Here is a 23,632-nt window from a genome sequence, read left to right on the forward strand (position 1 = left end):
GCTGGGCACTATACGTTTTAATTTTCAGGCCTTGCCAGTAAATAGAGAAGAAAAAAAAAGCAAAAACAACGGTTATTAAAGATGTAATTATATATTTACAATGAGGTTTCTCAATTAAGAGTTTTTCTCGTTTTCATTACGTATTAGCTTTCCGAATTAAATCTGAGGATCGGATGCTAGGGACCTAATATTGTATCGATTAGCGCCCAGCCAGTTGTCACAGATCCTTTTTGTGATAAAATGGCGATAAATGAAAGCTGATAAGAGATAAAAGATATCATTGAGGAATTTTCATGACGTCCTTTGTCTCATATATATTTTATCAGTATTATCTCATTACGGTAAATCCTAAATATTTGCCATGTTGATACAGATAACTGTGGCTTGTCTCTTTAACCTCACTATTTAATAATTGAAGTGAAGATGGCACTCTCTGCCGACAACGACGAATTGGAAATAAATCCTTTTTACAAAGCCCTACAAGTGAGTTGAAAAAATGTGGATTTTAGCCATCACCGTATTCAGTTTAAACTATAATAAAACAATGAATACTACAATTGCTACTTTTAGGTTTTCCACTCGATGCCAACTGAACGAACGGGAGTCAAGTATAAGTTCAGTCAGTCAGGCCATTGAATTGCCATTGCTAATGATTGATTGCCACTTAAAATTTAAAAATTATAATTAATATTATATAGAGATCTATAAAATTTCTTGATAATAATAATAATAATAATAATAATAATAAAATAATAATAATAATAATAATAATAATAATAATAATAATAAAATAAAGAATAATAACTGTTGCTGCTACTGATTATTGTTATTGCTATTTAAATCTACTAACTGCTATTTAAGTATTAAGCACTTAAAAGATGGGCTAAATTAATCTGTGTACAGTCACAGTTCTCCCATTCGCCGGCGGTACCGTTAGTTAAAAAACTGTCAATTGCCAAGGAGTGAGTCCTTGGTAGTTGACGGGTCATCAACTATTTAGCTGCATGCAGTGATTTCAATCGAGCGCAATGAATCTCGAATCCCTCACTTTCTACGGATCATTCATTTCTTGTCAATCATTCTGGAAAGGTTTGAACTGCACTCATCATCATTTGTTTTTAATTTTTATAAGTCTTTACGAATTCCAAGACAAGTTAAAATCCTATCAAAACAAAAAATACTGTTGTTTTCAGATCCAAACTGCGGATTCAGCAAAAAAATACAAACCGAAGAAAGAAGAGGCAAATCACTGCCAAGTATAAATAATGCCCGATATATTAAAAATAAAAGTAGGATTTCTTTTCTTTTAAATTTTAAAGGAAAATATACTGCAATAATCTACAACAATCTATAATCTAAAGTTTCATTTTATTGTGAGACTCTTATGTACTACGTCATCAGGAAACCCATTGTTATTTTTTATCATCACCCGTGCCCCCCTCCCTTACACATATTAAGATTTCTCTCGTAATGTCATCCTCCTCTTTCCCATCTCACGATAAAATGAAACTTTTCTGCTCGGTTTACAAATAATTTGTCTCCCGCTAGGCTATTTGATTCAAAATCAAGACATTGGGAATTGTGTGTCAAATATTTTTGATGTTGAATTTTCCATTTTTTTATGTCTCCTCTTTTATTGATTTAACTCTAAAGATTAAGAGAACGAACGGAAAGATTATAAAAGGGTAATGCTTTCTTTGATTCACTTTTATATTTATATGAATATTACATCACCTCTATACTTCAGGAAAAGTTTTTACCAGTATTTGAGAGAGCCCAACATAATTGTTATTGGATATGTATACCACAGTCCGAGTCCATTAATCCCCACAATTTAGACAGCACTTTTGCAGGTAACGATATTTTGTTTTTCGATATTTATTGTTGTTTTTTTGAGTTTTAAAACCAAAAAAAATCTAATGGAATGAAAGTCTGATTTTTAATGTAACTGCACATTTCTACATGCCTGACAGTTCTCAGATATGATTCATTTATAAATTATTAAAAATGAAATGAAAAATTTAATCTATTTGCTATTTCTCATTTTCCTTCTTCAAACGATTCAGTCAGATAAACTCCTGCTGTCTGTTTAAGATTAAGAGCATATTCAAAAGGAAAAGAGAAAACTTGGGTACTTTTCTGATAGTCTTTAGTGCATCTTTAGGGGGTCCTGATAGCTCAGTTGGTAGAACATCAACTTCACACGCAAAGATTGATCCCGGGTGAAGTTGAGATTTTTTTTCTGACCCATCCTTTCCATTCAGTAGTGATTGGGTGGCTGGGTCTTTTAGATCTGGCAGAAAGTACTTTGCTATAGAATAGCGTCCGATCAAAAGGGTAGAAAGCAATTCCTATTGTCTGTTTCTCACTTTAGAAACTGGGATTCAAAACTCTGGCTCCATGTGCCTAATGTCCCTGAAGGACTATTTTATAGTGGATCTTTAAAGGTACCGTAACCCAAAAGCTTGGATTCCCCCAGGTGGTTGTTCCATAAGCAGAGTGTATTTTTGAAAAATGAGTAAAACTGACTGTCAACATTAGTAGATTGAAGAATATTAAAAGTTTGATATCATAACTGCCGAGTTTGTATTTTACTTGACATCATTTAGTATTGATTTACAGGTGTCTCTATAAAAAAAAGTAGTCCTTCAGAGCCACCAGGACCAGGAGCCGGAGTTTATCCCGGTTTCTATATCGTGAACTGGACAATAGCAATTGCTTGCTACCCTTTGGATAGGGGTCTAGTCTATCGCAAAGTACTTCTGAGAAAAAGATTGCGACTGCATCCAAGATTGATCTCGGTCCCTTTGCTTGTAAAGCGAGTGCTCTACCAACTGAGCTATCTGGACCCCCAGGTGTCTATAAAGCCCTTTAAAATAGTTATTTTAATTTTAACCCTCGTCCATTCTTCATGTTAAAGTTACCATCCTTATTGTTTCATGTATGCATTTGTTTTAAACACCAATAAATGAGAAGTTATTTCAAACACGTTGTATTCATTTGGGATTTAAATTTTTTATTTTTTTAGATTTAGTTTTTATGGCATGGGTCCCAAATTTAACAAATATATAGTCGGATATTGGTTTATTAGGGTCCCATAATATTTCTCTGTAATTGATTTATGGCAGCTTGATAAGTTACACTTGAGAATCCTTGTACAGAGTTTGCCTTCTTTTTGTTCTGTCCACTGCATTTTGCTATTAATGATAACTCAGAAATATTATGCATGTTTACTTTATTATCAAGGTCTTCCTGCAAAATCTTACCATCGTTTTAAGTGTATATTTGTCTGTTCAATTTCAAGGAACTATCATCTGTGAATAATCATTGCCTTGTTTCTGGAGTCAAAAGTTTATCAATGCCATTAATGTAATTTTGAAAATGGTCATAAAATTGTTCCCTGGAAACATTTGACTCGTTTCATTTCCTAATACTGTTTGGGTCCTATTTAAACAAGATGAATTAATCAAAGTTATAGCGTGTATTGAAATTCCGTACATTTAAGAAGAAAAGTGGTTATTATCTTTTATAATTTATATCCCATTTTTGAAAACCTCCCATCGATTTATCTTGAATTTTTTTTTTTTTTCAGAAACACACGTGCTTCGACCATCTGCTTTGTTTAAAGGGTAAGGATTTTTGTCCTTTATTTCACATGAGGAAGTCCCCTAAAGCTGTGGCAAATGGAGCCGGAATGTGGTCTGCACAAAGTTGGGTTCGATGAAAAGGCTCTCAATCCACATTTTTTAACCATGTTCAGGTGTAATATTGAGTAATGGGATGATAACAACATTGTCTGTGTGTTGAAAAAAAATTATGTTTGCGCCTTATAGGTGTCATGTTTCGTCCTATATGTTGACTTTTTACCCCTTGTTAATTCTTTTATCGTGTTTAGTGGATATTGTAAAAACTCCTTTTTTTCCCTTGGTTTCTTTCTGTAGGTGAATCAGGCAGTAACAATTGCTTACGGTATGCTATTCAAGCACTGATTTTTTTTAATGTTCAACTTTTAGAATGATTACGGTATGCTATTCTAGCACTGGTCTTTAAAAAATATTCACCTTTTAGAATGATCCTATTGTATACAACATATTAGTAATGTTAGCCATTTATTGATTGTTATTTTGCTGTTGCAACTTTTAGTAATTCAAGTGTTAACATTGTGTTGTTTTTTTTGTTTTTTTCAGACATTTTGAGACCATCTATAAAGCTAATAAAACAAAGCAGTTGTATCTGACTGATGATGGTAAACATTTTATAGTAAATGTGACCGGTGAAAAAGGTAATTGTAGTAATATGAATGTGTTAAGATATTGTCCAATGATTTAGTCCACAAATCGAGTTGGGAAACTGTGTAAAGTGACCATCTTTCCTTCCAGATCAGTGTGACTCCTCTTTCATGTTGCTATAATGCCCAGCTGTATCGGGTAGAAGTACGAAATTTGTTTTTTTTTTTAAGAATAAAATTTAACAGTGAAAGAAATCTTTCACTAAATCTAATTTTAGTATATTTGGATTTGAAATGTTCATGCTGTGTCATGTTACCAGATTGAGTTAGTGGATCACAAAAATGTGGTCTCATTGGCCATATCAATTCAAGACAATTTAGTTCTATTTTATTTATAGGCTATCACCAACAATTTACAATGTTCTGATGACAATATGATATTCTTATTTAAGAATTAAAGTATCAAAAAAAAAGAAGGGGGGGGGGTCCGTCAGTCTCTTCTTTTAAAAGCTATTTAGTGTCACATCCAACTTTAAATTAAAGGGAAAACTTTCCTACAAATCAAAGTTTATGATATTACTAGTATATTGACCACGACATTCCCATTTTGGAGTTTTGATTTTTATCTTTATAGACTCTACTTTGTAGATTTTGTGGTGATTTGATAAATACCCTAGCCATTTTTATGTCTATTCTTTTTTTAAAAATACATGTTTGTTGCAGGCCGAGAGGAGAAAATAAAAATCTTAAGTGAGGAGTTGGCTTATAATAAGGTAAAGATATCAATAAAATATTGTTCTCAAAGAGATTGTTTACAATTACTACCGCTACCACCACTACTACTACTACTACTACTATTACTACTACTATTACTACTACTACTACTACTACTACTACTACTACTACTACTACTACTACTACTACTACTACTTCTACTTCTACTACTACTACTCTACTACTGATACTACTATTACTATTATTACTACTACTGTTATTACTTCTTCTACTTCTACTTTATTATTATATTATTATTATAATTAATAGTGGTGATGATGATGATAATAATAATAATAATAATGATGATGATGATGTTGATTAATAATATATGTAAAGTGACACAGAAAAAATCATTACAATAATACAATGACGTGTCTCTTGTCTTTGCATAGTCTAAACCAACAGTCAATGCCCCCCCCCCTTTTTTTTTTTTTTAAATTCTTTGTAAATCCTCTCACTCTACTATTTAAGGTTAGTCATGTGTATACTTTGTTTACTTTGATAAAGATTAGTGTTTGTGTTACTTTTAGGTGGACTCAATTCTCTATCTGAAATAACCCCTTTTTCTTTTCTTTTTTTTTTTTTTTATACACTAGTTAGTTAGAGCTAAAATATTTTGACTATTCCATCATTAGGCACTTGATTGAGCTTAAAGTATCACGTGTACCATAATGTCCTTGAAATCAAACGAATTTATTTTCAGATTTATAAATTGTATAAATATTCATGTCATTTTCTTTTTTTTTTAAGGATCTAAAGCCCTACAAAATCCTAGTCATAGAGAAGCCTCTGCATCCAGCCTTTGAGGTTTGTTTACACTTATAAATGTTTTAAGTCGTATCTCTCTTTTCAAATACAGAAATATGATTTCTCCCTCTTCTCCCCCCCCCCCCCCCCCCCCCCCCCATCACATCAATCATAATGGATGAGTTTTAAATATGAACATTTACATATCAAATTTCAATGATTAATTTATCCCTCTAACAAGTCATATGGAACCTTAATTCCATTTCTTCCATTTCATACAAGAAAGCAGTTTGGTTTCTGTTGTACCAGCACTCTAATAATACCATTGTCTACAGCCGGCTGCTCATTCATATCTGAGTTGAGTGGAAAAAATGATTTATAGTACCATTTTCAAAGACTCACACCAGGGCTAGCGTTTTGCAATCATTGTCACTTATCCAAATGGATTTGGACTGGACACAGACACAACTGTTGTCTTTATTTTTTTCTTATAGTGGTTCTCTGATCAAAAATAAAAGATGGCCATAATTTCTTTCTACAACCAGTCCTTAATAATTTGCTAAATGAATTTTTATATATTTTTAATTTGTTTTGTTCTATTTTTCAACTTAAAACATGGGCGAGTGTTTTTGTTTTTACTTATTACTAGATTTTCTTTTATTGTTTAGGATTCTTTTTTTTCTTCAACAAGATAAAAATGTTAGCAGAGAGATTTTTTCCCATTACTTGTGTATTTATATTTCTTATTTCACAGGCACGTTATAAAGAAAAAAACCAAGTTACAAAGTACCTCCACACACCAAAAGTTTCTGTCAAAGAGTAAGTATAGGCACCAGTTTATAAATAAATGTAAAATTAATTTTTTTTCCATTAAAAAAATATTCCATGCAGAATTCAGTCATGTTCAGATTTGATAATTTAATTTTTAGTTTCCAATGTTCATGAAAGTGAAAAAAATGATTAAATTGACTCTTTATCGTTGCAGATGTTCAGATTTTCTACATTCATTTTCTGATGCCAAACAGGTAAGAAAGAGAAAAGTTTTGTTAAATAACCATGATGCGTAGTTGTGTTTACAGTGAAGCTAGTGTTGAAACATGGCACAGGAACACTTTCAATACAATAGAAATGTATTTAGGGTCTCTTTTATATGTCACAGGGGGTTCTGGTAGCTCAGTTGCTAGAACACTCGCTTCACAAGCAAAGGGACTTAACTAAGGTCGATCCTAGATGCGGTCTAGATTTTTTTCTAACCCCGTTGTTCACCCAGCAGTGATTGGGTAGCTAAGTCTATTAAATCTGGTGAAAAGTACTTTGTGATAGACCAGCATCCTATCAAAAGTGTAACTAACAATTGCTATTGTCTTTTTCACACCATCGAAACAGGGATTAATTCTGGCTCCATGACTACTTCATTTGCCAAAATGTATGAATGCATTGGGCAATTTTATCAATTTATAACATATTATCCCAAAATGTTGCTTATATTTCAAAATACCATTGGGCCGAATAGTCTGAATTAATGACATTGGCCTTCTATCCAGAGTACCCGTCAAATCCCAGGAGTACTGGGTGGGGTTCCTGACCTCCCATAGTGGGCAGGGAGTTTCTTACTGTGTCTACTATCCCCCTATATCTGTTTTCCAACTTGCTTTCTGTCTTTGTCTTGAAATGAGATTACTTGGTTTTGTCCTGGCCCTGGCCGGACACCCTGGCTGAGAGGGAAACAGTATAGTTAGTTTTGGGAGATGATATTTTTTTCCTTGTAAAACATCTCTATAAGTATTATGTTTTGTTTACATATTATACATGATTTGTAAACTTTTGAGTGTGTTCCTCTTAGTGGGGACCTGTGCTTGTGTCCGGATGAGACTTTTAGGTGATCTCAAACTAAGTACTTTGAAAGTGTGCTCTTGGAATCTACATCTGTTTCCTATTTGAACCAATTCCCCTTTGTCTTACCTTTTCTTGGGTGCTTTAATTGTAATTCTAGAACTTTTTACTATCCCATTTTCTTCCTTTTTACTGGCGCTGATATGACCTTAATGTGTTGCAAGCACCGTAAAACCCTTAAAAACAAAAACAAAACAAAAAAAAACAAATCCCAGGAGTTTTTTTTTTTTTTTTTCTCCTCGAGCAAGAAACTTAGCTTCTTTTGCTCACTTTGCGGTGCTGCACTGCAGCTGATGCTTGGGTTATTGGTGTTTTCAAGAGACAGACTGTTCTAGGAAAATTGCCTCTCTGCTGGAATAATATGGAATTTTATTTATTTGTTTACTTCTTTTACATTCTTGCAATTTTTATTCTATTTTAGAATAATTGCATTGGTGTGACTTCATTGATGATGTATATATATATATATATATATATATATATAATATATATATATATATATATATATATAATTAGCATCAATGATTTTTACATAGGCATTTTTATCTGTTGTCTTGGCAGAATATGTCAGAGTTGAATGGCAGTATTGAATACTTCAACCGTCATTACATGGTTTTAGAAGATTATCTGGATGATGCTGCAAAACGAATGGGAGAGATATGTAATCAAGCCTTCATAGTAAGTGGTTATTTTAACATATGAATCAAGCCTTGAAATAACATTCAAGCTAACATGATGATTTTTTCAGGCTTACCACTTTTACTGATTTAACTGTTTATTTTTAACCATTTTATCAGATTAAAAATTGGCCGAAATTGGATATTTCCTCTTAGATTCAGATTTTTATTTCGAACTTTCAAAGAAAAAAGTGTTAAAATTTCTTAAGTAACCAAATTAAACGTCACCTCATCATTTCTAAAGCATGCTGATATGACAATTCTTATAATTGTGGTAGAAATCCTGTACTTTGGGTTTGCACAGACGATTCTGTTTTTTTTGGGGGTTTTTTTCACAAAAATATTCATGGGTCTCTTTTGACCTCATATGGTGGGTGGAGATCACTATTGCTGTGTCTTCTATCCCTCTGTATCTGTTTTCCTTTGTCCTGGCCATTTGATGTAATGAGATGGTATTTTTTTCCTTGTAAATCATCTCTCTGTTTTATACTATTATATATATATTTTTTTTAATATGTTTTGTAAACATTTTAGTGTATTCTTCTTGGTTGGATCCTGTGCTAGTATTTGGATGAGTCTTTTCAGGCGATTTCAAACCAATTACACTGATAGTGTGTTCTTGGAATCTACTTCTGTTCCCTATTTGCACCAGTTCCTTGTATCTTGTTCTTTGGTAGTTTAACTCTCTCCTTACTGACCATTTTCGGAATTTGCCGAAGTGAAAAGAAATAAGGACATATACATAATTTTGCTCAGCAAACCCAGCTTTACAAAACAGCGTTAAGTTTTTATAGCTGTATCAAACATTTTTCTTCAAATTTTGGAATATACATAACAAATTTAAACAAGAATAATATTCATTGTATCATAATGAATGGGACGATTTTCCTGTAGTTGGTAAGGAGCTGGTTAAATTGTAAATCTAAAAATTCTTTTGACTATCCCATTTAATAACACTGAAATGATACATTTGTGTTGTAAGAAGTGTAAAACCCTTAAAAACAAAAAACAAAACGAATAAAAAATATACAGATTTTTCATTTGCTGCCTTGTAGCAGGACCCATTTTGTATATGTTTACCTTGATTGTTTGAGTCAGTAAGACAAAGACTGAGCTTCTCATTATAAATTCTTCATAGGGCATTCTGTCCAATTCATCGATTTTTTAATTATAATAAAATGAAAAGAGACTACCATAAATGACGTATCAGAGGCACATCTTCAATAGACACACCCATGCTTTATTGTATCGTATCGTATTGTATCATATCGTATTGTTTAAGAGCTACTAGGTTCTAAAAACCTTTAAATGTTCTAAGTAACTTTTATGCATAGATGCAATTGATCAATTATATAATTAGTATTCAATGTCAATTAAATGATAATATTCAGAATTAAAAATCTAATACATAAATAATTGTCGTATTCAATATTCATAGCATAATTTACTCTATATCCTTTTCATTTCCAATATTGAATTTTCATTTGCTACACAGAGAAGAAAACAAAAACTAACAAAAAAAAATAACATTCAGGTAAAGAGAGATAAGCAACAATGACAACGCAATTATTCATAATTTATATAAATAACAATGTGAAATTGAATGTAAGCTTCAATTTGATTACAAAAACAGATCAAATGAACGTTTCGGGTTTCCCCTTTATCAACAATACAGATGAATGAGATAATGTGGTAGTGGCGTAAATATAGTTAGAAACAACTGAAGAATTGATTTCAACAACACAAGGAAACATCCAATTGTCTCTGCACCTTAACACACATGATGACCTTAAAAAACTAAAAACACTTGCACTGGACAGAGACTTATGGAAACAAATCACTAACTGGATTGGATGCAAAGAACAGACTGAAACACTCAAAAAAACACACACACATTGTTCATTGCAAGTATCTATAGAGACAGCGCAGTCATATTCATTCATTCATTATTGTTTCTTTCTTGAAATCTTGTCTAATTTATGGATGCTTCTTAGTCAAGAGTGATACTTGCTTTAACAATCGAACTCCTTTTAATAGCAGTTGATCATAAATTTATTCACAGAATGTTTTGAAATCTCTGAAGCGGCCTTTGAATCAAGACAACAAATTGCAGGAAATTCTTGCTGGAGCAATAGAGAGGTATTTGTCAAATTGCATCACCCACTTTAATATTTGATAAATGTTATTACAAGAGGTTGTCATGTCTTATACTATTTTTGTCCATTGTTTTTATATTTTTTCTTTGAGCACACAACTTTCATTATAATGGAAAGCACAAATGCGTGGTTGTTCAGAGCCACAAGGCTCGTGGAACTGGTGCCAGTCCAGGTTTATGTACCATTAAATGGACAATAGCACACCAGTCCATTGCAAAGTACTTTCTGTCAGATGTAAAAGACTTGGTTACCCAATCACTGTTGGGTGGCTGTCGACTGCACCTTAGATTGAGAAGGGTCTCTTTGCTTGTGTGAAATGAATGCCACTCCGAGCTATCAGGACCTTCTCAAATTACCAGATGTTGATATTCTTTATTGTTTTATTTTTTGGGATACTTTTTCTATTAATTTTCTTTCTTATTGACCTGTCACTATTTCATGAACACATTTTCAGAATTTTGTGTTTGAATGTTGAAATATTTGGAATTTCAATTTTATAGTTTATATCAAACTTTAAATCTTGGCTTTATGTATTCTCTTAGCTATGTCACAAATTCCCTGTACTCCAAAATATTCCCTATAATTCGACAACGGATGATAAAAGAGAACAAGCTCATGACGACTAAATGTAACAAGTTAAATCGGGTGAAACCAGAACAGATTGGAGTTCGCAAGGAGTTTGCTTGTCCTTTACCGTCTGCAGTAAGTTTCTCGCAAGAGAGGAAAATAAATACATTTTAAAAAATTCATTAATGCTATCAGATATTGATTAAGAGGTCAAACTATTGTTGATTGAATGTCGTTTAAGAGCTAATCTTTGACACTATACAACAAATACTTTTATAAATAAAGGTGTAAAAAGAACTTAAAATAGCTTTAATCCCCAAATAAGGGTTGTATAAAATGTGAATTTTGTCTGCATCAGAAAAAAAACAAGGTAAAGGAAAGTCAGTTATCTATTTAGAAATTACTTTATGATTATTTCTATCATTAAATTTCAGCTCTGCCCCCATAACCTGTTACTTTTGTTATTGTTTTTGTAATTACATCTGGAGTGATGTTGTTTGTTGTTGGCTGAGGATAATGTTGGGTTTAAAAAAATTTTATTTCCTTTTTGTTTCATATTTTATTGATGCAATCATGCTATTTGTTTGTTTTTTTTTGGATTTTTTTTTTCTTTGAATTACCATTTTATTTATTTATCTATATATTTTCATGGTAATTTTTTTATCTTTGGTTGATCCATTTTGTAGCTTGTTGAATTTATCACGGTTTCATTATGTTAATAATAATCTCAATCATAAATATTCTACAGGTTGTGGAGCTAGCAAACCTGGGATCGCTTCAAACTCCAAGGGAAAAACTTATTTGCTTGAAAGCCGCTGTGGTCAGTGTTTGAAATCTTTTGTATTTATTACCAATGGAATTGGGTTGCAATAAATTCTGAAGATCATTTTTTATCGACTTTATTTTAGTAACTGTTTAATATTCTCTTCTTTCATGTATTTTTACCAACATTAACAGTCATCAATTTGGTTGGGTTGGTTTTTATGGATGGGACAGCGTGGCTCAATAATCTGGTCTTTGCTTCTAACCCAAAAGGTATTGAGTTCGTTACCCGCAACATTGTGTGGCCTTGAGCAAGTCACCTTGCCCTAGCTCAGTTTGCAGCACTGCATTGCCGCTGACACCTGGGTTATTCCAGTCTTACCTTGGAATATACCCTAGAGACAAATTTCCTCTTGGGGATGAATAAAGGGAATTATATCTATTTATTTATAATTTATTTATTTATTTATTAAGGAAATTAGTTCTTGATGATTACTCATTTTTACTCAACTTCCAAGCACTTTAAACATTTAACAATAGTCAAGTGGAATGGAAGCTTAAATTGAATGAACGAAGAAAAGATGATGTGGACGTTTAGGGTTTCCCCTTCTGTCAACAAAACACAATGAATGAAACTCTAAAGACGGATAGAGTTTTTAGAGTTAAGGCGAATAAACAAATTAATGATGGGACAGGAAATAGACTGCTCTTTAAACAAACATTACTATAACTCTTCTTCGAATTGGAATACTTTAAATGTCATCAAACTTTCTTTGTTCACTTTTTTTTTTTAGAAGTGTTAGCTTTAATACAGTATTATGCAAATATTATGAACTGTGACCCTCTTTCTTTTATTTATCTTTACTTACACTTACAGGACAACTCAACTCAAGGAGTGGCAGCATTTGTCAGTGAATCCCAATTGGTTGGCATAACCCTAGGTTGGTATTCGTATAAAGCTTTCATATATTTTTCTGCTGCTTTTAGTTTTTGCTTGCAGCTTTGTGGTCTTATGATTTGACACTCGCCTTTAGATCAATAGGTCCCTGGTTCGTGTTCTGGCTGTGGGCAGCGCAAAGTTGAGTCCTTGGAAAAGACTTCTTATTCACATTCTCTCATCCCACTCAACTGTAAAATGAATATGTGGCTGTAATGCATTGTCTCTATGGAAAGATATTGTTGTAGTGTGTGTCGTACAGGGGTCATGGTCATATGCGTTAAATGTCGTTAATGCTTTTTAAGACATTTTAAAGGATATTACTCTATAGAAAAGCTGAAGTTTTTATGGGGGATTTTTTGTTTATTATATTTCCACATTGATTTTCTCAAATCAAATTATTACCTAGGTTTGGCTTATAATTGTTTATTAAAAAAAATAAAATTGTTGTTGTTGTCTTGATTAAGCCTCAGAGCCGAGACGTCTACCTTTGATTAAAATTCTATTTTGATCATTTTCATGCTAGTATAATAATAGTAGTAGAGCTGGTGGTTTGGCTGTTTGAATTATGATATTTGGATAAGGCAAATATATAAAGTAAGTAGTTTTATTAATTGTTGTGATTTGATACATTCCGTTTCAGAGTCAGGACCAGTCATTACCTCAGATGATCTCATTCCTATTTTAGTGAGTATGCCATTTATCAGCATTACATGATGTTTAATTTTATTTCTTGAATGCACAGTCAGAAACGGTAATATGTAATCAAGAATTCCAATGGGCAAGGAGTTAGAAATTGTTTTGGAAGGGTCAACAAGAGACTTTTATATTCTTTTCACTAACCGTGTAAAATTGACATTGGATTTCCTTTCAAATGTATTCCTTATTGTTTATCAAGTCATAAAATGAAATCTGAGTTCATTAGAGTTGCTGCGTAGTGAAAATAGGATATATAACGATTTCTCTTTAAGATGTAAAACTACAAGTCTTTTATTCTAAAATAAGATAAGATATACTTTATTGATCCTTGTAATAATTCTGTACCACAATACAATATGGTAATATATTTAAAAAATTTATCACATGTAAATAAATTAAAAACTGGAAAAGAATATTAAAAGTCTTGAAAAGTACAGTCGAACATCAAGCGGATATATTATGGTGATTATGTGTCGATTATACTTATAATAAAATTCTTTTTCAATATGAATAAATAATCAAATGATTATGAAGATACTTTATAAACTGGCAAAGGTAAATGATATTATACGAAAAAGTAGAGCGGGATAATACATAAAAATCGTGTTATTGCGATTGTGTAAATATTTCATATGAGGAATAAATAAATTATTTTGCATGATCACAGTACTTTGGTTATAACCTTATTCATATAAATATTTATTTATCATTTGTTTTAAAGTAAAAGATTGTTGATGAGAGATTGGGTAGAAGTTGTATATTATTTCTAAGATGTAAAATGTTGTATAGATATAATTATTGAATCACCTCTCTATAATATTATCAGAATTTCATACATTAAAATGCTTTTAGTAAAAGTACATTGAGACCAAATATTGAAGTGATTAGTTTGTACTTGTTTTTCAGATTGATTTATTTTGTTTTTATTCAAATTTTAATCTGTAAAGGTCATGGTCATCGCTCAAGCCAAATGTTCACAGCTACCCAGTGATTTATTTTATATAGAAAATTTCATGTGGGAGGCAGCGGATAAGGATAGAGATAATTTAAGGTGAGCAGTTATGAAATGTTGTATCAGGCTTGCCAGGGCACAGTTCATCGACATACAAAGATTTTTGGAGGACCAACTTTGGCCAATTTCAGATTCTCTCCACATTTGGATTTTTGAAATCCAAATTTTTGAGAAAAGGTGACAAGGAATATTGTATTTTTACTCAAATATGGGTAAATGGTTGAATTAAACTCAAGTTTATTTTAAAGTGATAATTCATATAAATAGGGGTAGAAATTCTTGCATTTTTTGGTTGATACAGATTTTTATCTTCAATTGAATTCCCCATCCCCTAATGAATATACAGATTATTTGTTTGTTGCTTGCGACAAATCTATTGCAATTAATTTTTTATGTATTTCTTATCTTAGAACCTGTTTGTGTGATAACTTAAATAAAACATTGACTTTTCATAACAAGTCTCTGTCAAATTCTTTGAATTTGTCCCACATTACAACCCTATCCTAGATGACAATTATACATAGTTTAAAAAAACACACCCTGTTTTTATTGGTAGCTTCAATGACCATTCATTTTCTCTGAATCAATTGCTCCTTTCTTACTTTTTATTTTGTTTTATTGATTTTGTAGTAAGCCAGTGATAATTGATTGTTCCTTTTGATTTTAAATGGTTTTAGCTTCAGGTATTCTATTAAAATGGTTATGATAGCTTCAAAAAGGAACAAAATACTAAACAAGGAATGTTTTGGGCTCAAAACCTTTCTTCAGTGAATAACAAAAACAGTTAAATCATGATATGTCATGCTAAATCCAGACAGACAGTTTAAGAGAAGTCAGTATTTGATATTCAGTCAGATTGGTGCCTTTAATAAAGAAAAAAAATCTGATTTTTCTCTTTTTTAAATCATTTTCTGTAGCTATTGCCTCGTGAGTTTCAAAGCAGCTGTCCAGTACATGCTTTCAACAGATTTTTCACATCTGGCAGAAAAGAAGACTTTCCATGAAAAAGAGGTGAGAGTTTATTTTATGATAATTTATTCGTTAATGAAATAGCTGGAATTTCTCATCAAGTTTAAAACTGTTTATATGGGCCACTCCTGCTTGCATTGTTTTCTATTACGACATGAATAAAAAAGGAGATTGCATCTTTGTGCAGCTATATGGCTTGTGGTATGACACTCGCTTTCAGATCGGAAGGTCCTGGGTTCGAGCCTCACTGGGCACATAGTTGAGTCCTTGGAAAAGGCTCTTTAATTCTCTCACCGTACTCAGTTGTACAATGAGTACCTGGCTGTTAACAGCATTGTCTCTGTCAGAAAAAAATTGTAATATCGCTTAACATGTGCCATGTCCATCCTACATGTTACATGTTGCTACTGGTAAGGGACCCTTTATAAAGCGCTTTGAGCACACTTAGTGGAAATTGCGCTAAATAAAAGCTCAAGTTTGTTTGTTTTATAGTGCTATTTCATGATAAACACCATATTTGAAACTTTTTTTTTTTTTTTCCATCGCATGATAGAATTACACCCATTTAATACACAGAATAAGTCATATAGACTGTGTCTCTCTTTTAAAATCTTTGTCGTGTTTTTGAGCAGTGGAGCTCGTGGAGCTGGGAGCAGTCATGCTTTCTGTTACTGTCAGCTGTTTTTTGTACACAAAGCTGGTCAATAACATTTCGAGATGATTCTCTTCGATTTAGCTTCCAAATGGATTGGTAGACAAGTAAAATTATTTGACAGAATGAAATCAAGCCACCTCTGCTTGAATGAGAAGATTTGTCCTGCTGAAATTTAAATCGTATTAGCTCCCTTTAAGCGAATGCGAAGAAGAAAAAGAAGAAGAAATCCCTTTAAACCCCTGTATTTAGCAAAAAGGCCAAATGGTCATTGTTCTAAATTTTTTAGTTACTATTTTATTTTTATGATCAGGAGAAGAGAATCGTAGATTTTGTAAAACAATAGTTTTTATTTATCTATTTGTTTATATATAGATCAGTATAGAGGAATTAATGAAGAAAACGAGCCAGTCTGAATCCAGTGGACAAAGAAAACCCAGTCAACATACCTCCATTTTGTCATCGTCGTCAAACCCACAAGCAGGGCGACTAGAGAAACAATTGAGTCGCATCTCCAGTTTGTTGGAAAAAGCCTCATTAGAGGAGATGAATGGTGGACAGGAAAATGATAAGGACAAGCTCAAGTCCAACTTTCCTGGTGAGATGTGGAAATAGGATTCATTGGTCTGATGTCACGTCCACCAGCAACCAGCAGCTTGGTTCTAATCAAAGAAAATTAGTGCTTTTTATTATTCTTCATGCTAGCTAGAACTTCTTTACATGTCATGTGATCAGAATGTATAAAAGTCAAAATATGATCAGGTTTATAATGTTTTTCTCCTCTGGATACACTTTTATGCTCGTCGGAGATGTATTTCATAAAAGTATTGATGGAGATAATGGCATCCTGTTCCAATAGTTTAGAACCAGTGTATATGCGTCATTATGAGGGAAGTGACGTCACCACTGTTGAACCCTATTGAATTCATGGAATGAATTTATTTTTTTTTGTGTGTGAAAAAGAAAAAAAGCAAACAACATATTTATTGTCTTTTTTCTTGAAACTATGAGATGGCAGAGTAGTAGTAGTATGGCATTGCACTAATAATTGGAGGTCCTTGATTCAACATGTCATTTTTTTATTTGAGTAAGAAGAACATTTATCCTTCCTGCTGACATTGCGGCAATGTACATACCTGCCAACCCTTCCACTTTTGGCGGAATCGTTCTTATTTTCTCTCTTTCTTCCCGCTATTCCCCCATTGTCTCTAACATTCCGATTTTCAAAAATGATGATAATGGTAAGAAGAAGAAGATTTTTAAAGGGGGGGGGGGGTGTGTTAAAAAGGTGATATTTAAAAAAATGATTGCCAAGAGATAGCTAAGTAGGAAAATTATTTGCACCACTTTACCCCCTTCCCATTCCATTACCTCACACATCTGATATGAGAAAATACTGTTTTTATGTGTTGTTAGTGGCAAAGTTGGTGGTCGTCACTTTGATACAGAATTGTCCATTAATAAGATTCCTATTTTTTGTCTCAAATTTCTATTTTCGTATGTTATGATTCCACTTTTGGAATGTGAAGGGTTGGCAGGTCTGCAATATGCTGTGGCTGATGCCCTGTCCTTTCTTGAGACAGGTTCCAAAGACAAATTTCCCCATTGTGATCAAAAATGGGAATTTTTGTATTTATCAGATTTAAATGGGTTTTGTCTATCAATATGTCAGTGAGGGGATCCCAATAGCTCAGTTGATAGAGCTCTTGCTTTACACGCAGAGGGACCGAGATCAATCCCTGGTGCAATCATTTGTTTCTGACCCCCCCCCCCCTTCCCCCTGTCCATCCAGCAGTGATTTGGTAGCTGGGTCTGTTAGATCTGGAGGAAAGTACTTTGCAATAAACTGGCATCCTATCCAAAGGGTAGCTAGCAATTGCTGTTGTCCATTTCACGCTCTACAGAAATTGGGATAAACTCGGGCTCCATGGGCCAAATGGCTCTTAAGACCAATTTTTTATTTTTTTTTAATGATAGTGAGATATTCATAGAATTCTGTAATCTTGAGTGAAACTCAGATTCTGACTGATAGGTTCCACAATGGAGTCCTGTTGTGAGCTGTGCAAAATTGAGTCCTTGGAGATAGCTCTTTATTCACATTCTCTCACTACATTCAGGTATAAAATGAGTACCTAAATGCTATCAACGTTGACCGTTTTTGACTTCATATTTAAAAACTAAAATCATATCATGTCTCGTCTTACATGTTTAGTGTTGCTGTTGCTCAGGTCCCATTGTAAGTTATTGTGCGATATAAAAAGTCAAATCAAAAGTCAACAACGTTGTCTCTGTCCGAAAAAAAATAATTGTAATATTGCCTAACAGGCGTCATGTCTCGTTCTTCGTGTTACATGTTGCTGTTGATCAGGGGCCCCATGTAAAGCGCTTTGAGCACTTTTAGTGGATTTTGCGCTATATAAAAGCTCAAGTTAAATCTTTCTAACTGAAAACAAGCCTCATCAGTATAACTAATATCAACTGAAACATCCTTTCCAAAAATTAGCTTTGTCAGGCTGAATGGTTTAAATATCCACAAGGAAATGGGACACTATGCAATACCAACTCGATGAACTGTCAAAGCATTAAAATTAAAGAAGAAAAAGAAATTGAATCTCTAATCTTAATTTTTTTTTAAATTTCAAACGCACGTGATAAAACTAACTTTATTTGGAGTAGGGGGGTGGGGGGAGGAGGTGGATTACATTTGGGAGATGATCTCTTGATTATTTTCAATATGCAGAATTGATGGTGAATGAACATTTTGAGTCATTTAATTTTCAGATTTTCTCAAATCTTTAAGCTGTTGTCTCTAAAGGATTTGAATATATTTGCGAAGAATTTCATTGATTTGCATACTAGACCAATCATCAGTCCAACGATTTACCAAGAACGAGATTTTACTGTCAAAAGTATCATGGAATGATATAATCTGAAAATATGAATGTTTTGTTTTGCTGGCAGACATTTATGCTGTTCTATTTTGTGCTTACCATTTTTATGAATTTAGATCGCATCATGAGAGATCCTGCCCCAGACCTCATACCAGACAGTGAGAGGAGGGATAGACAAAATTCTAACTCACTGGGGTAACATTTAATTTTCATCATTGTTTCTTTCAAATTTATACTAGTTCACGTGGACTCAGAAGAGACCCCAAGTCCTTCTTTTTAAGCATGAAAAATAAAAAAAAGTATAAAGCAAAATTATTCAGAAAAATGTATTAAATTTGTTAATTGAAATGTGACATTGTTAATTTGACACAAACTTTGTTTTTGAGAATATTTTAAAGGAAAAGTGAAGTACTACAGAGCATATCAACTGTAGATTTATATAAATATAAATACAATATTGTATAGTATTATTATTACATTAAAATTCCTTTAGTCACAAAATTTATTATACAGATCTATGTGGCCACAAAATCTCTTTTAAATTATTTTTTCTCTTTTTTTTTTTTTAATTTAGACTTCCTCACTCCTCCTCAGAATTTATTATACAGATCTATGTGGCCACCATCTATTTTAAATTGTTTTTTCTCTTTTTTTTTTTTTAAATTCAGAGACTTCCTCACTTCTCTTCAAAGAGACGCTTTTGATCAGCCATTTGGAAAGCAGTCCTAGCAGTTCACCACAGTGTTGAAACAATCAGGTTGTGACGTTGTTTCCCCATCCCAGCTGTCCACATTTTATGATCTCATCGTTTAGTATCTTAATCTAATTATGTTAAACCAATAACCCTTAAACGAGACTACTCAGAAATTCTCCCACTATGCGTCTGATGATAATTGCAGGCTAAACCATTTTCACCAAGGGAGGGGTACTTAGGCTTCACTGAAGCCTGAGTTACATTTGTGTTATCACTAATTTAGTGAAAACATTAAAATATTTCAAGCTATAGTCATTTTGAAGACCCATCCTTTAACCCTCCCACCTCTCTCTCTCTCTCTCTCTCTCTCTCTCTCTCTCTCTCTCTCTCTCTCTCTCTCTCTCTCTCTCTCAGCCCCCCCCCCCCACCCCCACACTCTAGAGGGTTTAAAAGATTATGTCATAGTTGATATTATAATTATTACGTGTTGTAACTTCCTTTCAATGAAGGGGCGAAAAAATTGTAAATTTGACTATGATTTTGAATGAGTTTGACCAACTAAATAGTTGTTGTCTTTCATATTTGTGAGAGTTCTGTCCTTTTACTCAGTATGGTACCTTGTCCCATAGATGTATATTTTCCATGACATTTTAGATTTTATTTATTTATTTATTTGATAAAAAGCCTTTACAATATACACTTTTTTATTTCTGCTTTTCTATAATGAGTAGAAATACCAGGCGTTGCTTATTGTAAATATTTACAACCTTATTAGGACTTTTTATTTTTGTCTAATGGTATTCAATTTTGTTATAATTATTGATGATTGTAGACAATGTCACACTACTGTTTGTTATTGTGTTGTGAATACAATTTGATATGGACATATCAATGCTTGTCTATAAATCAACACCCCACAATTAATAAATATAGATATTGTATAGCAATGAAACTTTGACCAGAAGAAGCTAAAATGGAATTCACAATTTTGTCAAGGACATTAGTAAATCAACAGCATACAAAAACAAGAGATTATCGACCGATGATTTTCTGTGGATGGGACCATTGAATGATGACATCTTCACAATAATAAGAAATGAAGTGAGTAGGAAAGTGGCAGAAGACAACAGAGAATAAAAACCTCGCAGCGGCGATGGGGGATCGAACCCGTGACCTTACTGGTACGACATCTCCGACTGGCCGGGGAGACTGGGTCGTGGAAAGCTTATACAGTAGAGTCACGATCTCCCCAGCCAGGCGGAGTTGTCGTACCAGTAAGGTCGCAGGTTCGAGCCCCCATCGCCGCTGCAAAGTTTTTATTCTCTGTTGTCTTCTGCCACTTTCCTACTCACTTCATTTCTTGTTGTTATCAACATAAGTGCCTGCTCCACTCACTTTTCTGACATCTTCATAGATACTTTCATGGTTGACATCACATAACGACTCATTTGGATGATGGAGACTGAGAAAATGTGACCCATCGTTTCAAAATGGTATTATGTCATGCCTTAGGAACCAGTAGGATAACTAACTTGAATCATTGGGTGAGGTTTCTGACCTCCCATAGTGGGCAGGGAGGTACTTACTGTATCTCCATGAATTAAATTTCATGAGTCATTATATTTTGCTGGTTAGTGTGCTTGTGTATTGTGTGTGTGTGTGTGAGAGAGTGTGTGTGTGTGTATGTGTGCGTGCGCACAATCTCTTTTTTCTCACACTTGTGATGACTCGTTTGTTCAGATGGCCATGAAAGGGAATGGATAACAATAACAATTAACAATCAGAATGAGATACGGTCTTGTAATAAGCATGCCTGAAGCCGGACTTACCGTGCTTAAAGTAAGGCAAAAATTCAGTAATAGACAATTAGTGTGCTTTAGCACCAAATTTTTGAAACAGCTTACCGAGTTGGCCAACTGCATCTTTTGAATGTTTAAAAACCACTTAAAAACAGATTTATTTTTTTAAAAAAAGATTTTAATTACCTTACGTTGTTTTATAATTGCTATATAATGATATTTAGAAACATTTTAATTTTAAGAACCACAAATAAATATATTTTATTTGTACCATAGTAGGTATGTCAATTGTATGGCATTGTCTCATATTAATGTAAAGCTCTTCTAAGCAATGCGCAATATAGATTGTTTTATTGTTTTGTATTGTATTGTAGATTTTATGCTGTAAGGAAAAAAAAGAAAACAAAAAACTTAAACTTCTTTATAGTGTAATATCACTTAAATATGCTCAAAGGCTTTATAATGAGTTTCAAGCCAACAGCATCAATTCATGTGTATGATGAGTTGTACCTGCTAGGGGCCATTCCAATTTTATTTTGACTGAGGCAACGCTGTTACTGGCCAAGTACTCATTTTGTGTCTGAGTACGATGAGAGAATGTGAGTAAAGAGTTTTCCAAAACTCAGTTTTATGCTGCCATATCAGGACTTGAACCAGGGACCTAAGGTCTAAAGGCAAGTTTTATATTGCGTGACCACAATTTAGGCTGCACATACCTTTTTTTTTTACTACAATATTACAAGCAATCTCCTAATTGATTACTGAATCAAGAACTCAAAAAGCTTTCTTGAATATAAATCCATTGTTTTGTCAATCTCAATCATCTTTCTTTTGTACTTTGGTTGGAATTTTTTTTTTAATTAAAAAAAAAATGAAAGGTGCCTTATTTGTTGCAATTATACTTTTGTCAACGGAAAAATAAAATCTAAATGTCTTTCAACATTACAATGTTTACGTGTAATTTTTCACTGGTTTTCAGCATGCTAAATCCAACCCACTGTGCAATACGGAGCTGAGTGACTGAATTGTATCTTATATAATTAGTCATTTCCCCTCCTGAGCATCAGATTTCGTCACGTTCGGATTCTAGCTCACTTTTTGGCTTCTCCTGAGAGCAGACCTGCCTAGTACTATGAAAAATTCGTAGAATTACGAATTTTTGACTCCAGCTACAGAGCTGCATTCACCTCTTTGATTCGATAAATCTTTTTGAAAAGTAAAATTTAGTTTTTCTTAGATCCTTTGTTCAGGACTTTGGTGCATTTGTGGATCGTGGTGGTGGCAAATTATTGATTTGTAAAGCTATTTATAGTGACTTTTCATATTTTTTTTCCCTTGGAAACTATTAATTTACAAAATTTCAAGTTGGCAGCTCTGTGAGAGTATGCCAGAATCAAGCAAGTACTTTAATTGGATTCAATAGTCTGACGTCACGTCGCCCAGCAACAGCGAGCAGCGTGGTTATAAACAACAAAGAAAATCTGTACTTTTTATTCTTCATACTGGCTAGAACTTTTCATATGTAATGTGATCAGAATGTATAAAAGTCACAACATGATCATATTTATAATGTTTTTCTCCTCTGGATACACTTTTATGCTCGTCGGAGAAATATTTCATAAGGGCGTCCGCCATTGTTCCGATAGTTTAGAGTCAGTTGCTAAGTTACTATGCGTCATTACGAGGGAAGGTGAAGCGTAATATTTTGAATTTTCACCTCACCTGTTTTCATCCTCTGAGAGTGGGGGAATGTCTTATGCCTGTAAACTGGATGGGGTTCCCGACCTCCCATAGTGGGCAGGGAGGCACTTACTGTGTTTTCTGTCCCCCTATATCTGTTTCCCAATTGCTTTGTCTTTGTCTTGGAATGAGATATTCTAAGTTTTGCCCTGACCCTGGCCGAAGTCCTTGGCTGGGAGGGAAACAGTTGAATGTATAGTTATAGTTTTGGGAGATATTTTTCTCCTTGTAAATCATCTCTGTTATTTTTAATTTTTTAACATATGATTTGTTAACATTTGAGTGTATTCCTCTTAGCGGGATCTTGTGCTGGTGTCTGGTTGAGACTATTGGTGGTCTCAAACTTAGTACACTGATAGTGTGCTCTTAGTAGAATCTACATCTGTTCCCTATTTGTACCGTTCCCCTCTGTCTTACTTTTTACTCAAGTGT

General features: G+C 33.3%; 1 protein-coding gene across 1 annotated transcript; it reads left to right on the forward strand.

Annotated features, from left to right (window-relative positions):
* Positions 1-232: 232 nt before the first annotated feature.
* LOC144967466 (ankyrin repeat domain-containing protein 27-like) lies at positions 233-22,400 on the forward strand. Its single transcript, XM_078904749.1, has 19 exons — positions 233-483; positions 1,748-1,853; positions 3,593-3,629; positions 4,188-4,282; positions 4,952-5,001; positions 5,756-5,812; positions 6,507-6,571; positions 6,738-6,777; positions 8,207-8,323; positions 10,385-10,461; positions 11,021-11,180; positions 11,794-11,865; positions 12,685-12,748; positions 13,388-13,431; positions 14,391-14,494; positions 15,373-15,466; positions 16,452-16,674; positions 19,084-19,162; positions 19,636-22,400. The coding sequence occupies exons 1-19, from the start codon at positions 424-426 to the stop codon at positions 19,694-19,696; spliced, it is 1,605 nt and encodes a 534-aa protein (XP_078760875.1). The 5' UTR covers positions 233-423; the 3' UTR covers positions 19,697-22,400.
* The last annotated feature ends 1,232 nt before the right edge of the window (positions 22,401-23,632 follow it).

The sequence above is a fragment of the Berghia stephanieae genome, chromosome 3, assembly GCF_034508935.2.
Source record: "Berghia stephanieae isolate SIO BIC M18660-M18661 chromosome 3, UCSD_Bste_1.3, whole genome shotgun sequence".
Lineage (NCBI taxonomy): Eukaryota > Metazoa > Mollusca > Gastropoda > Nudibranchia > Aeolidiidae > Berghia > Berghia stephanieae.

What these genes read in the sequence shown, in the direction of transcription:
- LOC144967466 (XM_078904749.1), top strand. Translation starts at nt 424, where the DNA reads ATGGCACTCTCTGCCGACAACGACGAATTGGAAATAAATCCTTTTTAC. An exon ending in AGGAGTTGGCTTATAATAAG is followed by an intron (nt 5,002 to 5,755) that starts GTAAAGATATCA and finishes TTTTTTTTTAAG; the next exon opens with GATCTAAAGCCCTACAAAAT. An exon ending in CATTTTCTGATGCCAAACAG is followed by an intron (nt 6,778 to 8,206) that starts GTAAGAAAGAGA and finishes TTGTCTTGGCAG; the next exon opens with AATATGTCAGAGTTGAATGG.